Genomic DNA, 15,122 nt, shown 5'->3' with positions numbered 1-15,122 from the left:
TTATTTTGTATGCAAATATATACATATATACAGATGTATCTTAATGCCTAGCCTGTAAGAGAGACACAGGTAACTATACTATGGCAGTCTCTCTATTTCCCTTGTTGTACTTCTCGGCATACAACTTTCATTTATAATTATTTTGGGACACCTTCCTAATTTTTCATATATCTCTGAACTGCTATGGCAAATGTGACCTTTTCACCATTTCCAGCTGTTGTTACTTGTGTATTAGCCCAAGTCCAGGAAGAGACTGACTGTGTGGGTGGCAAACACTGGAGCCCCTGCACACAGCATAGGAGCTGCTTGCCTTACGTGGATGCAATGGTCCACGACACCCAGAGATACATGACCTCCTCCCCACCAACCTGTCCCATGGAGTGACCTGACACATTAAATTCAGAAACTGTCACACTTCCAAGGTAAGATCTGTTTCTCTTAAACTGACCTCAGTGCTCTTAAAGTTCCCATTTTCACAGTATGGTTTCAATCCTCTATCAACACAAGATGAATGAAATGCAAAAATAATACACGTGGCAAATTGCTGGAATTTCCATTGCTTTCTGTTTGAGATATAGGGCTTAATAGTATATAATGCTTTTCATAGCCAGCACTGTAAGTCTTTCAAATGTGTTCTGCTTCTTTAATATTAGCTCTCATTACCTGTATATGTTTCCAATGAACATGAGTATCATTTTGTCAAGTTCCCAAAACACTCTGCTAGGATTCTTATCAGGGTGACATGACATCTACAGATCAATTTGGAAAGAACTGACATCTTGACATATTGAATCTTTCAATTCATAGATACAGTATATTCTCCTGATTATGGGGCGGGTAGGAGGCTCTCTTTAATTTTCTCAGTAATTTCCCTTCTCACTCCAATGGCTTGCAAAACTTTAGCCAGGTTTTCCTAAGTAACATCATTTTTCTTATTATAAAAATTTTAAATGCCGCTTCCATTTCTTATATTTTGTATATGGAAGTATAAATGATTTGATAAGTGGGGTGATATATGTAGCAACCTTGTTAAGTTAATAATCATCAGTAATATTTTTTCCAGAGATTCATTTGGAATTTCTATGTACATTATCCTGTACATACGGTCAACATTTGCTTTATTTATTATTTTCCAAGTTTTGTTTTTCTTTCTTGCATTATGCACTCCTAGACATCCCCCGATAGTGCTGAATGGATTCCATGACTGTGAATATCCTTCTTTCATTTCATATCATCAGGAGGATTTGAAGATTTAACACCTCACTTTGAGTTTGATGTTTTAAGAACATTTTGGTAGCTATACTCAATCAGATTTGGAAAGTGTGCCCTCTTCTCTTATTTTGATATGATTTTATTTCATGAATGTGTGTACAAATTTATCAAATTGATTCCCTGCGTCTACAGGTATGGTATATATAACGGCCTTATTTTCGCCACTAAATACGCCTACTTTAAGTATAATACAGAACTGCATTTGATGTGCTACAGTTGGCTCAGGACTTATCTCTTTATATTCATCAGGATTTTGGGTCTACAAATTTTCTTCCTCAAAATTTTTGTTAGGTTTATCATATCAAGGTAACGCTGCCCTTATAAAATTAGGTGAGAAATGTTCCAGAAAGTGAGTCTGTTTTCACTGTCTTCCCCTGCACTGTTGTTCTCCCTGTGGTCACTTAGTTATCTTTGAAATGCCTAATAACTTTTGGTTAAATATCAATCATTATATTCGAACAAATGCAGAGCTGCAGATGATGTTTGTCTTCTTCCAGAAAGGGTTCATCCCTTTCCCACCAGGAAGTCAGAATTATGTAATACCTCTTGCCCTGATTATGATTTGGACATGAACCCAGTCTAAAATTAATCACAGCCATTCATTTACCTCCCTGAGATTTTCCCATCTCTGGAATCTTGAGAAAACTTTCTGTCTAAGCATATTTCCAATGCCTTCTCATGGAAAGTTTCAGACCTGCTGGTGATTACGCTACAAGCTACTCTATTCCAGTTGAAGCCAGGACTATTACCAAAACTATCAGAAATACTGTAAGTAAAAATTACATCTTCATGGGGAAAAAGTAAAGAGATTGCTAAGGCTGTAATTACTAGTGCCATCATGTGGAGAAGATGCAATAGAGACTTTACTAAAAGGAAATGGGGCTTGCCCTGATGTCATGGATTTGATACAGGTTAAGACTTCAAGCCCACTACTTTTTCACCAAAGGACACAAGCAGGAGAAGATTTTTCTCTTTTTAATATAGAACCTCACAGGAATAATTAACCACACTTGTTTCTCCTCTTATTACTAACGAAACGGAAAATCGACTGAGGATTCGTACAGGGACTGCCCATCTGTCCCATTCTCTACATCAGATTTGGGGACCTACTTGAGGGGAACATTGCATCTGCTCACACCACCATTCCTCCTTCTTCCAAATGGCTCATATTGTCCCTGTTGCTCTCTGAGTCTAGAGACCCCATCTGAGGGGATGACCCACTTCCTTCTATATAGTACAGTCCAGTATAGAAATAAGCAATATTGGGGGGCTCATGGTACCCTCTTAACTAATCAGAGAAATGATTTCTTCTACCACAGGATGGAGCCATCGAGCTAACTGGAGATAATGGTTGGACAGACAAACTGTTTTTGGACAGAGAGTAAAGATATTAAGCATTAAGGGCCATGCATGGAGTCCCTGTCATTACAACTCAATTCTGAACTGTAGCACAAGAGCAGTCACGAGTACATGCAAACGAATGATGGTGGTCATCTTCCAACTGGTCCTAGCTTAAAACACACAAGACTTTCAAAATCTAAAAATCAAATTCCAGACTGAAATGTCTATTTCATAAAATTTTCATGTCATAATATATCATTCTTATTTATTTTTTTCCATTTTAAACATTCTTGGATCATAGGCTTTACAAAAAAAGGTGGCAGTGTGGATTTCCACAGCTGTTGTTTGCCAGCCTCTGCTGTGACATTCCTGTCCAAAACAACTTTCTACAATGAGGTGAGGCTGATTTGTGCTTTTGTGTCCTATCTAAAGAACATCTGCTAACACAAAGTCCCAAAGATTTACCTTTATCCTTTTATAGAAGTTTTATTATTTCAGTCCTTAGATTCAGAGCAATGATCCACTTCAGGTTAACTTTATTTTGCTATGGAGTACTGGTCACGCTGTTTTTCTTTTTCACTATCCTGTTGCTGGAGTAACATTTGTTGAAAATGTATCTCTTATAGTATCTTAACAATCTCACATACTACTTCTTTTAAAATATAGAAGAGAATAATTTTTAAAACAAAATTATACATCTTTTATCTGATAGAATTAGAGGATGGAATATTCTCCCAGTTTTATATTTTAAAAATTTTGAATCTGAAAAACATTAAAAAAAAGTACGTATTTTTAATGTGTGTGTATGAAATGTGCTACTATCTATTCTATGTATCTATCTATCCCTCAATACATCACTATCTATGTGCCAAGAACAATGAATTTCTCATACATAACAGTAATAATAGTCACACTCAGGAGTTATTATTAATACAATATCATCTAATATACAACCTGTATTTAAAGAGTTTTAACGTTCCTAGAATATCCTTTATATCTTTTTTTTTTTTCCTTGCAATTCACTATCCAGTGAAGGAACAGGCACATAATTTGCTTATCTTTTCCTTTTGGTCTCCTGTAATCCAGAATAGTTCTCTTTATTTTTTTATTTCCTTTCAGTACATTTACCTCTTTGGAGTCCAGGCTAGTAGGCATGTAAATGTTTGATTGTTTTCTAGAGATTATATTCCAGTTATGGTTTTGGCAAGAGAACTACATAGGTGCTATGTGTGTCCTACTGAATCTCACTGGGGAGGTGGGGCAAGTAATGTCACTTATCATTACTGGCCATGTCAAAGTCCTCACTGAATAAAGTGGTACCTCCCAGATCTCTCCATTGCAGAAGTTCCGCTATTTAATACATAAATACTAAGTATTTATGGCATAGTACTTTGAGGCCTTGTGAGCATCCTACACCCAAAGCATTCACCCAACCGTTTCAGCATTTATTGATGGTCCTAAGCTGATTTGTTGCAAAATCATCATTTTTTTCTATTTTTATCATCGTTCCTGTTTTTAAGCTAGGATCAGTCTGTAATAAAGATCTTCTCCTTACTTTTTAATTTAGGGAAACATATCACATGGCAGTGATAAACACTCCATACTTGTTATTGTACTTGCTCTCATGATCAAGGAAGAGGTCTTTTAATTACATCAGACTTCTATTTACAAGAGCCTTGTGAATGGATACTCTGGACATTTCAGTTGCCAACAGAGCCTTCCACTGTAAAGCACATATGAGGTGAGTGAAACCTGAAGTAATGAAATAAAGCAGCAGATGGGTACCGTCACCAGTGTTCAAGCTTGATGAAAGCAGAATGGATTCAGAAAGTCTTGCAGCCAAGCACCTGTGTACTCAGTACTTAAAGTGCTATGGGAGGCCACTTTCACAAGATCACTGACACTGGCCTTAAAGTCATCACTGTTTATTACTTTGTCTGGCTTAAAATGCCTCTGCTCTTTTTGGACCTAGGTTTCCTCAACTATGGGCTGAGTTGCAACATTTCTTCCAGCTCCATGACTTCTTCATAACACATTCCAAGGCACAACCATATTTACTTTTCTGACTTACGTGCTACATGATGACAAAGAATTCCCCCAACCCAGAGGTATCTGACCCTGCATAAGAGTGGCAATTTTGAGAAGAATGACAGGCAAGAGAAATGTATTTCCTTCAGTACTTCATGGAACAAGATACCTTTCTGAGATCAGATACAACTTACATGGTGCCCACTCTGGGGCTGCCCACTCTGCTCTTTGTCCATAATCAGAAGCACCAGTCCTAACGCCCATGCGCTGCCCCTACTTCTTGATATGCAACCTCATTATTGGGACAGATCACCGAGGTTCTGAGAGTTGACCCACTTGTTCCAAACTGAGAAAACTAGTGTATGAGTTGATTAAATTTCTTCGTCTAGACACATCACAGAAATATACAACAGCTCCTCAGAACATAAAATTCGTTTAGACTTTCCCTATCTGCCATGAGAAAGGTAAAAACTTCGTAACTTCATTGAATATCTTCAGTGTGGTATCCCTTACTCTCCAAGTTGAGCTCTGGGGTTACAAGTATCCACGAGCACAGAATGGGCACAACAGGGGCTCACTTTTCAGTGAGGGAAGCAAGTGATCCCTGTAATCCAGTACAACTAGGGCTGTGAAAGAGGAAAGTACAGACTTCTGGGGGAGAGGGGTGGAGTATCGGTAGAGGGAAAAAAAATATACGCTTCCTCTTACTCTCTCGTACTCTACACACACACAATGGTGCAAGCAACACCATAACAGCAGAAATGATATTGAAGGTACGCCAAAAGAGGCAGAGACAAGAGAAGGCAGGACTTTTTAAAGGAGCTACTGAACCACAAGAGCAGGACATCTGCTCTAGAGGAAGGATGTTGGAACCTTCCGCCAAATAACCATGAGGTCAGGGGAACACTGGGAATGTAGCTGAACACCCTGTCATGATTCCAGAGCACCCTGCTCTTCCTCCAGTCATCATCCTGTATCTTGGATATTGGGACTCCGCACTGGTAATGTGTGTGCTGAGCCATGGACTCCTTTTCTTTTTTTCTATGGTTTTGACTTCTGCCTTGGGTCTGACACGGTAAATACCAACAAGAAGGACAAAGCCCTCCTTCAAGAAGTCATATTTTAACATGGAAGAAAAATAACTAACAAAGATTATGACTCAAGGTGATCCCTGACTCAGTGGAAGAGTGAATATGATGCTGAGGAAACCCAGAGGGGAACAGAATCTATAGCCTGAAGAGATCACAAAGACTGAAAGAGGAGATATAATTTGACTGAGGTTCTGAATGAACTATATCAGAGAGGTACATCTTAGCCATTAGGAACAGCATAATATAAAATCAGAAACTTAACAGTGTGTTGGATATTGATGAAGAGTCAGAGCTGAGAACACAGACTATAAATAATGAAAAAAAAAACCATCATGGAACATCAGACTGGGAATAGGAAACTAGCAGCGTGGGTGTGTTTTTAGAAAAATATTGATGGAAAACTGAAATGTCAAAACAGCAGTTATAATGTGGAAATATTTAAAGAAATACTTTGCAAAGAACTGGTAATCAATAAATATTTGTTGACTGAAGGGTGCCTGTTTAGATAAGATGTTAGGTGGATAGTATGTGAGCCCATCTTTCATCTTTTCCTCCATTTTATCCAACTATCCTTCCAGCAAGCCAGGCATCTGCCCATCCGACCATTTATCAAATATTTTCTGCATATTCTCTCTGACAGCAACTCAGTGTTCAGGAGGATTTACCTCTTCATTTGTCATTTACAGTAAAATGGAGCTGTCTGGGAAAGGAGCTAGCCTGCGTGGACCTGTTTTTATTCCCAACCACCAGTTTACAGAAATTTACCCTGAAATCACTGGTTGACCCAAAGGACACTGACAATGCCCAACTTTCCATAAGCATTAGAATTCATGCACCTACCTTGGTGTTACTGTGAACACAAAATAAAGATTGAGGTATTTTTACTGCTTTGTGTTTCCAACTTAAAGTGAAGTATCAATACGTGCCTTCCTATTGTCTTTCATGTGTTCTGAGTGCTATCTGTGTCTCCCCAACAAGAACAAAATCCCTGGAAGGAATTACCAATTCTTCTTTTTCAGTCTCCACCACACTGTTTATACCTAAGGGCAATGGTTATTTGATGCTGGGGCTCCAAAATCATTAGCCTCATGTTATCTCCAAAGCTTCGACAAATGAACGTTTTATACACAAGTTACAGTCATCTTTTCCCCTTACTTCTACTTCAATCGTGAGAACCAAACGTATCATCACCCATTTCCCTTCTCCCAGCTCCTCTCCTATGGAAGCTCCTTATACTTTGTTAGGCATTTTAAAGAGAATATATGTATACAGACATTACCTTTAGCTCTATAGTTATACGTGTACATGATATACATTCACATCTAATATATATTATAGTCACACACCTACAAAAGGGATTTAATATGGTTCTATAAAACCTCGGTTCATGCTACACATATTTTCTACAACTTGCTGCTTTTCTAAAAGTATGCCAGGAAAAACCCTAAGATAATAAATAGCCTACCTTGATACCGTACTGAAAATTGTCATCTCCTCTCCATCATCAGCTTCTTGAGGCTCAATCTCTCATCTCCTTGTGCTATTTTTGGCTCACTGCATGTTTTCCATTCATCTTGTTCATAAACCTAGGAGGACTATTCTTGCATTAGTTTCCATTACCACTGTAGCAAATTACCACAAAGATCTGTGGCTTAAAACCACACAGCTTATTTTACGGGTCTGAGGTCCAAAGTTCGATACCAGTTTCGTGGGGCTACCATCAAGGTGTCAGCAAGCTTGTTTCCTTCTGGAGGCTGTGGAAGAGGATCTATTTCTTTCCCTGACTGTTTCAGCTTTAAGATGCTGCCAGCATTCCTTGGTTGATGGCTCCTTTTTGCATCACTCTAAACCTCTTGCTTCAGTATCATACCTCCCACTAGAGATGCAAATCTTTTTATCCCCCTTTCTGTTTTAAACTTTAATTTAAAAGGGATATGAAAGAGAAATCTTCCACCTTTTATACTTACTAAGAACATCATTCAAAAGTAATCTAACCTCTGAATTTTATGGTACCTATCCCAGAATTTCACAGGTTTGGTTAATTTTTAATTAAGTCATCAATGAGAAGAAATCACAGGAATATGCAGTGGGGAGAAACTGAAAGCAGGAAGCAATGAGGATGCAACATTTGAAAGAAATACGTGTACGAGCAGTGGGAATGTTTTTGCCTTTTTTGTACGATTGAGAGGAAAGAAAGGGTGTTAAGAAATAAGAATCCTCTACTCCTATTTTCTCAAACTCCAAACCTGTATAGCTTGCAGGGAGGTACTCAGGAGAAGGAACGACTTCAGCTTCTTAGGAATAAGTTGCAAAGCTACACCAGGGTGTCAAGGACAGTCTCCATCATGCCACTGGGGGAGATGCTTACCGCAGCGGCACCGTCCCAATTCCTGCCGCACCTCGTCGGCTGTTCTGTGTGGATCGGCTCGTTTCCTCGCATCGTTCAGTATTCAGTAGTCGTGACCGGTTCACTGGCGAAGCCTCGTTCTCATTCTGTGACTCTGTACCTCAGGATCTTTTGGTTGGTGGGATTAACGAGACACGAGCTGCATCTGTGCATGGCCCACAGTCCTCTTTACTCACTGAAGTTACAGTCAGTTCTGTCGGAAGCGGTTGCTGGCTGGGACTGAGTTGGCGTGGTTATCCAGGTATTCTTGTCACAGGTGGTCTCTTCGGAAAACAACTCTGATTGGCTGTTACGCGTACTTCAAGTGGAATCATCGTCCGCTTGTTTCTTCTGAAAATCACCAAAGCGTTTGGAACAGAGGTTCATAGTCCTACTGGACCCTAGAAGCCGCAGGGACCTCGAGGGGGCAGGCTGGGCACTATGCTGCGCTCACAGCGGAGGCCTCCCCTGGTGCTGGGAGGCTGGGCCCTTGCCCCGTTAACGGAAGGCAGCGGCGGTGGTGGTGGCGGTGGCGGCTGGGCCAGGAACCGCCGGGAGTAAGCAGCGGCGCCGGCGGTCCGGCCCTGAGGAGGGGACGAGAGCGGACCCGGTCCCTGTGGCTCCGAGCCAGGATTCCAAGCCTGCAGCGCGAGGCGGGCAGTGTGGCTCGGCCTGCGAAGAGATGGCAGCGGGGAAGGCGTGCAGAGCTGAGGGCGGGGAGCTGAGGAGGCGGGTGTGGCGGTGAACCGAAGACCGCGAGGGAGAAGGGAAGAACCGGCCCCCTCGGCAGTTCCTACCGTCGCTCCCAGCCAGAGTGAGGTCCCGGTCGTTAGCGCCGGGAAGAACATTAAGGAACCAGCTGACCCTAGAGCAGCAGCCGCCGCGGTAAAGCCCGGGAAAGCGCTTACTCAGTAACGCCGGCCCCGCCCCCTGAGGATGCGCGGACCAACCACCGCCGCTCCGCCCCTCGCCTCCTCACGCGCCCCTCGCCTCCTCACGCGCCCCTCGCCTCCTCACGCGCCCCTCGCCTCCTCACGCGCTCCTTCCGTCCCCACGAGCCCCTCCCCTCCTCACGCGCCCCTCCCTTCCTCACGCGCCCCTCCCTTTCTCACGCGCCCCACCCTTTCTCACGCGCCCCTCCCGTCCCCACAAGCCCCTCCCAAGGAGTCACGTCCATTGCCCCTTCACAAGCGCTGTTACTACATTGGGCCCAGGTGTGGGTAATTGAATATAATCTACCCATGGCGTGATCCTTAATCACAGCTGCAATTTCCTTTTTACTGGGTAAATTAACATACTTTCGGGTTCACAAGTCCCTAATATTGGGATGTAGGCCTCTGTTGGGGGCAGAGTGTAAGGATTGTATTCCGCCTACCATGTTATTATACCCATTTTCTCACCAAATAACCAAGGGAATGCTCTGTTACATAGCTTGTTCAAGATCACACAACTTTTCAGTGGGAGAGCCAGGAGCTGAACCAGGACAATCTGGCTGGAAAGTAGTGGGTGCTAATCACTTTCCTCTTCTTGGGTTTATTCACTCTTGTTTATTTTCCTCCACAGTGATACATGTTCTATGGCCTTCCCCAGTTCCTTGGCACACTTGAGAAAGGGCTGCTGCCTTTCTTCCCTGTTAGATAGGGGCTGCAGAATGGGCTCTAAGGTGGAGGGCCCGTTGGCTGGGGACCCAAACTGGACAGAAGTGCTGTCTGACCTTCCTGCCCAGACTGGGCCACTGGCTCAGCTCTGCAGATGGGCAGAGCTGCTGTCTGGGATCTTTGCTCAGGCTGCAGAAACCGGTCCGGCAAGATCCATGCATGCTCTGCCCTGTGAGTCCTACTCTGCCTCTGTCTCTAGCTGATGCCTGTTTCTCTGGCCCCACTGACTCCTCCAGTGCTCCTGTGAGGCTAGACCTAAGTGGCACTCTCAAAGTGTGCTGTAATGCTAGGCAAGCTGGATGTCCACCTTGGGCTCTTTTTCCCACTGGAGAAACTGGAGGCCCAGGGGGAGGCAGCATTGTGCTGGTCTAAGGGAGGAGCAATCCAGTCAAAGAGAAACCACTCCTCTTACCTTTCTAATGTGGTTTTCTCAGTTTTTGCGGTTCAGGTGGTTGCTTCAGCTCCATTTCAGGGTTCTGTGATTTTTTCACAGAGGCATTTTGCTTATAGATAGATGCTAGTTGGTCTTTCTGTGAAGTGGCCTGAAGTTGGGAACCACCAACATGCCATCTTGCTGATGTTACTCAAAATTTATTTGGAAATAGTCACCCAATGGGTACTTCCCCATACTTATCTTCCTGTACTATCTGGCACTACAAATAAAACTAAAGAAAGGAAAAGGCTGTAATAATGGTGACAAGGATAGTTCATTCATTACCTTTCTTCATTGGGCAAGAATTTCTATAGTACTTTGTTATGTCAAAAGTGTATTAATATACATTGGAATAAAGACAGTCTCTTCAGCAAATGGTGTTGGGAAAACTGGACAGCAGCATGTAAAACAATGAAGCTAGAACACTCCCTTACACCATATACAAAAATCAACTCAAAGTGGATTAAAGACTTAAACATAAGACAAGATACAATAAACCTCCTAGAGGAAAACATAGGCAAAACATTATCTGACATACATTTAAAAAATTTTCTCCTAGAAGAAATAAAAGCAAGAATAAACAAATGGGACCTAATGAAACTTGCAAGCTTCTGCACAGCAAAGGAAACCAGAAATAAAACAAGAAGAAAACCTACGGAATGGGAGAAAATTTTTGCAAGTGAAACCGACAAAGGCTTGATCTCCAGAATATATAAGCAGCTCATACGACTCAATAAGAAAAAAATAAACAACCCAATCCAAAAATGGGCAGAAGACCTAAACAAGCAATTCTCCAAGGAAGACATACAAATGATCAAAAAGCACATGAAAAAATGCTCAATATCACTAATTATCAGAGAAATGCAAATCAAAACTACAATGAGGTATCACCTCACACCAGTCAGAATGGCCGTCATTCAAAAATCCACAAATGACAAATGCTGGAGAGGCTGTGGAGAAAGGGGAACCCTCCTACACGGCTGGTGGGAATGCAGTTTGGTGCAGCCACTATGGAAAACAGTGTGGAGATTCCTCAAAAGACTAGGAATAGACTTAACATATGACCCAGGAATCCCACTCCTGGGCTTGTATCCAGAAGGAAATCTACTTCAGGATGACACCTGCACCCCAATGTTCATAGCAGCACTATTTACAATAGCCAAAACATGGAAACAGCCTAAATGTCCATCAACAGGTGACTGGATAAAGAAGATGTGGTATATTTATACAATGGAATACTACTCAGCCATAAAAACCGACAACATAATGCCATTTGCAGCAACATGGATGCTCCTGGAGAATGTCATTCTAAGTGAAGTAAGCCAGAAAGAGAAAGAAAAATACCATATGAGATCGCTCATATGTGGAATCTAAAAAAACAAAAACAAAAACAAACAAACAAACAAAAACAAAGCGTAAATAAAGGACAGAAATAGACTCACAGACAGAGAATACAGACTTGTGGTTACCAGGGGGGTGGAGGGTGGGAAGGGATAGACGGGGATTTCAAAATTGTAGAATAGACTACACTGTATAGCACAGGGAAATATACACAAAATGTCATGATAACTCACAGAGAAAAAAATGTGACAATGAGTGTGTATATGTCCATGAATAACTGAAAAATTGTGCCGAACACTGGAATTTGACACAACATTGTAAAATGATTATAAATCAATAAAAAATGTTAAAAAAAAAGTGTATTAAGATAGAGGGCTTAGAGTGATGTGGAAAACAATCATTATCTTTTAAATTTTTTAAATTAATTTTTATTTAAAAAATTTTAAAATTTGTTTTATTGAAGTAACATTGATTTGACATTATGCAAATATGTTTATGTGTACAACGTTGTATTTCTACTTTTGTATACACTGCATCATGCTTACCACCAAGAATTTAGTTTTCATATATCACCATACAGTTGATCCCCTTTACCCGTTTCACCCTCTCCCCTGCCCCTTCCCCTCTGGTAACCACTATTCTGTTCCCTTTATCTATGTGTTTGTTTTTGTTTGGCTTCACTTCTTTACTTATTTATTTGTTTTTATATTCCACATATGAGTGAAATCATACACTATTTGTTTTTTTGTGTGTGACTTATTTCACTCAGCATAATACCCTCAAGGTCCATTCATGTTGTCACAAGTGGCAAGATTTCATTTGTTACTGCTGAATATATTCCATTGTGTATATATACCATGTTTTCTTTATCCAGTCATCTGTTGATGGACATTTAGATGGCTTCCATGTCTTGGCTGTTGTAAATAGTGCTGCTGTGGACATTCAGGTGCATGTATCTTTTCAAATTAGAGTTTCCTCTGAATATACGCCCAGGAGTAGAATTGCTGGATATTATGGTAAGCCCATTTTTAGTTTTTTAAGGAATCTGCATCTTGATTTCCATAAAGGCTGCACCAAATTACATCCCCAACAGCAGTGTAAGAGGGTTCCCTTTTCTCCATACCCTCTCTAGCATTTATCATTTGTGGACTTTTTAATGATGGCCATTCTGACTGGTGTGAGGCGATACCTCATTGTACTTTTGATTTGCATTTCTTGCATAATTAGCAATATTGAGCATCTTTTCATGTGCCTGTTGGCCTTTGTATGACTTCACTGGAGAAATATCTGCTTAGGGCTTCTGCCCATTTTCAATTGGGTTGTTTATTTTTTATTGAGTTTTATGAGCTCTTTGTATATTTTGGAAATTAAGCCTTTGTCAGTAGCATCGTTTGCAAATATTTTCTCCCAGTTTGTAGGTTGTCTTTTTGTTTTGTTTATGGTTTCCTTTGCTATGCAAAAGCTTGTAAGTTGAATTGGGTCCCATTTGTTTATTTTGGCTTTTATTTCTATTGCCTTGGGAGACTGACCTAGGAAAACATTGCTATGATCTATGTAAGGGAATCTTTTGCCAATGTTCAACTCTGGGAGATTTATGGTGTCCTGTCTTATAAGTCTTCTAGCCAATTTGAGTTTATTTTTGTCTATAGTGTGAGGGAGTATTCTAACTCCACTGATTTACACGCTGCTGTCCAGCTTCCACAACACCACTTGCCAAAGAGATGTCTTTTCTCCATTGTATATTCTTGCCTCCTTTGTTGAAGATTAATTAACCATAGATGTGTGAGTTTAATTCTGGGCTCTCTATTCTGTTCCATTGATCCATATGTCTGTTTTCGTACCAGGCATCATACAGTTTGGATTACAGTATCTTTGTAGTATTGTCCGAATTCTGGGAGGGTTATGCCTCCAGCTTCCTTTATTTTCTTCAGTATTACTTTGGCAATTTTGGGTCTTGTGTGATTTCATGTAAATTTTAGGAATATTCATTCTACTTCTGTAAAACATATCCTGGATAATTTGATAGGGATTGAATTACATCTGTAGATTGTTTTGAGCAGTATGGCCATTTAAACACTATTAATTCTTCCAATCCAATAGCATAGAACATCTTTCCATTTCTTTAAATCATCTTTAATTTCCTTGATCTATGTTTTATACTTATTAGCTATAAGTCTTTCACCTCCTTGCTCAGGTTTATGTCTAAGTATTTTATTTTTTTGATGCAATTCTAAAAGGAATTTTGTTAATTTTCTTTTTCTCATATTTCATTGTTAGTGTAAAGAAATGCAATAGATTTCTGTATCTTAATCTTGTATCCTGCTAACCTGCTAAATTTCGTCATCAGCTCCAGTAGTTTTTATGTGGAGTCCTTCAAGTTTTCTCTATATATTATCATGTTATCTGCATATAGTGACAATTTTACCTCTTCTCTTCCAATATGGATCTCTTTTATTTCTTTTTCTTTTCTGATTGCTATGACTAGGACTTCCAATAATATGTTGAATACAAGTGGTGAGCGTGGACGTCCTTGTCTTGTTCCAGAGTTTAGCAGGAAGGCTTTCAACTTTTATGTTGGCTGTGGGTTTGTCATAAATAGCTTTTATTGTGTTGAGATCAGTTCCCTATATCCTCACTTTGGTAAAAATTTTTATCATGAATGGATGTTCAATTTTATCTAACTGGACTCCTTTTTTTTTTCTGATAGCCCTCAGAATCTTCTGAAATTCTTTCAGGGTTCTAAAACTCCTACATGACACCTTATAGTCAGCCTTTCAGACTCTCAGCTCCTGATTCCAAATAAGCAATCAACTCAAAGGTAAAATCCCATCAATAACAGGATTCCAATATGAATTTCACAAATCCTCTGGTATCTTATACCCATAAATTCTCCCAACTTTTATCATTTTGCCATGCTGACAAATATACATGTACATATGGCTGTGTATGTGAGCGATGAGTCACACAGAGAAATAGAGAGGCACAAACATAAATATAGATGTTATATCAGGAAATTTCTGGTCATTGCAATGAGATATTACTTGCAGATGATAGGATTTTCTACTTGAAAAATTGATGAAAGGTAACTAAAGATATCTAAATCTACCAAAGAATTCAATCTTCAGTACATAAAAAGGTTTGGTCACATACTCTATTACAATTGTGACAAAAAAATAAATAGCTGCTTAATTTTTAGTGCATTATTTTTTAGTATCTATGAAAAATAAAAGTGTATATATATGTGCAGACACTTCACTTTTATGAAACTATCCTGAAGAAATAGGACACAAATAATAATAAAAGATATATGCATGCCATAGCATCTTTTTTCTTAACAAAAGTTCAAAAATAATCTAAATAATCCTTGAATAGGGAGATTTTTAAAAAATTATTATAGCCATGCATGCGATAGAGTGTTATGAGATACATTTTTTTACATTGCTTGGGAAAATATCTATCTTATGCTATTATATAATGTCACCAACAAATCATAGCTAAAATATAAGTAAGAATTACAAATGTCCACCTACACAGAAAAACACACACAAATATTTCTCCATGTGTGTTTTTCT

The 15,122-nt window shown here is 39.9% G+C and overlaps 1 protein-coding gene and 1 long non-coding RNA gene across 5 annotated transcripts in view; one reads left to right on the top strand and one right to left on the bottom strand.

Annotated features, from left to right (window-relative positions):
- Window positions 1-11,825, bottom strand: part of LOC123613150 (uncharacterized) — a 129,340-nt gene extending 117,515 nt beyond the window's left edge. The window contains exons 1-2 of one of the 4 annotated variants that reach the window (XR_012510195.1): window positions 8,101-11,825; window positions 7,198-7,318 (exon numbers count right to left, since the gene is read on the bottom strand). Coding sequence is in view for 1 of the 4 variants with exons in the window: in XM_074373919.1 (XP_074230020.1) it covers window positions 8,520-8,966 (447 nt within the window). In the remaining 3 variants the exon portion in view is untranslated. The remainder of the gene's footprint in view (window positions 1-7,197; window positions 7,319-8,100) is intronic. The other 3 variants (XR_012510193.1, XR_012510194.1, XM_074373919.1) reach the window with 3 other exon arrangements.
- LOC141579123 (uncharacterized) lies at window positions 632-7,173 on the top strand. Its single transcript, XR_012510196.1, has 3 exons — window positions 632-3,009; window positions 4,181-4,354; window positions 4,586-7,173. It is a non-coding gene; the product is annotated as an uncharacterized LOC141579123 (long non-coding RNA).
- Window positions 11,826-15,122: the final 3,297 nt, after the last annotated feature.

Source organism: Camelus bactrianus, chromosome 11, assembly GCF_048773025.1.
Source record: "Camelus bactrianus isolate YW-2024 breed Bactrian camel chromosome 11, ASM4877302v1, whole genome shotgun sequence".
In the NCBI taxonomy this organism is placed as follows: Eukaryota; Metazoa; Chordata; class Mammalia; order Artiodactyla; family Camelidae; genus Camelus; species Camelus bactrianus.
This window is presented reverse-complemented; position numbering and strand designations above follow the sequence as displayed.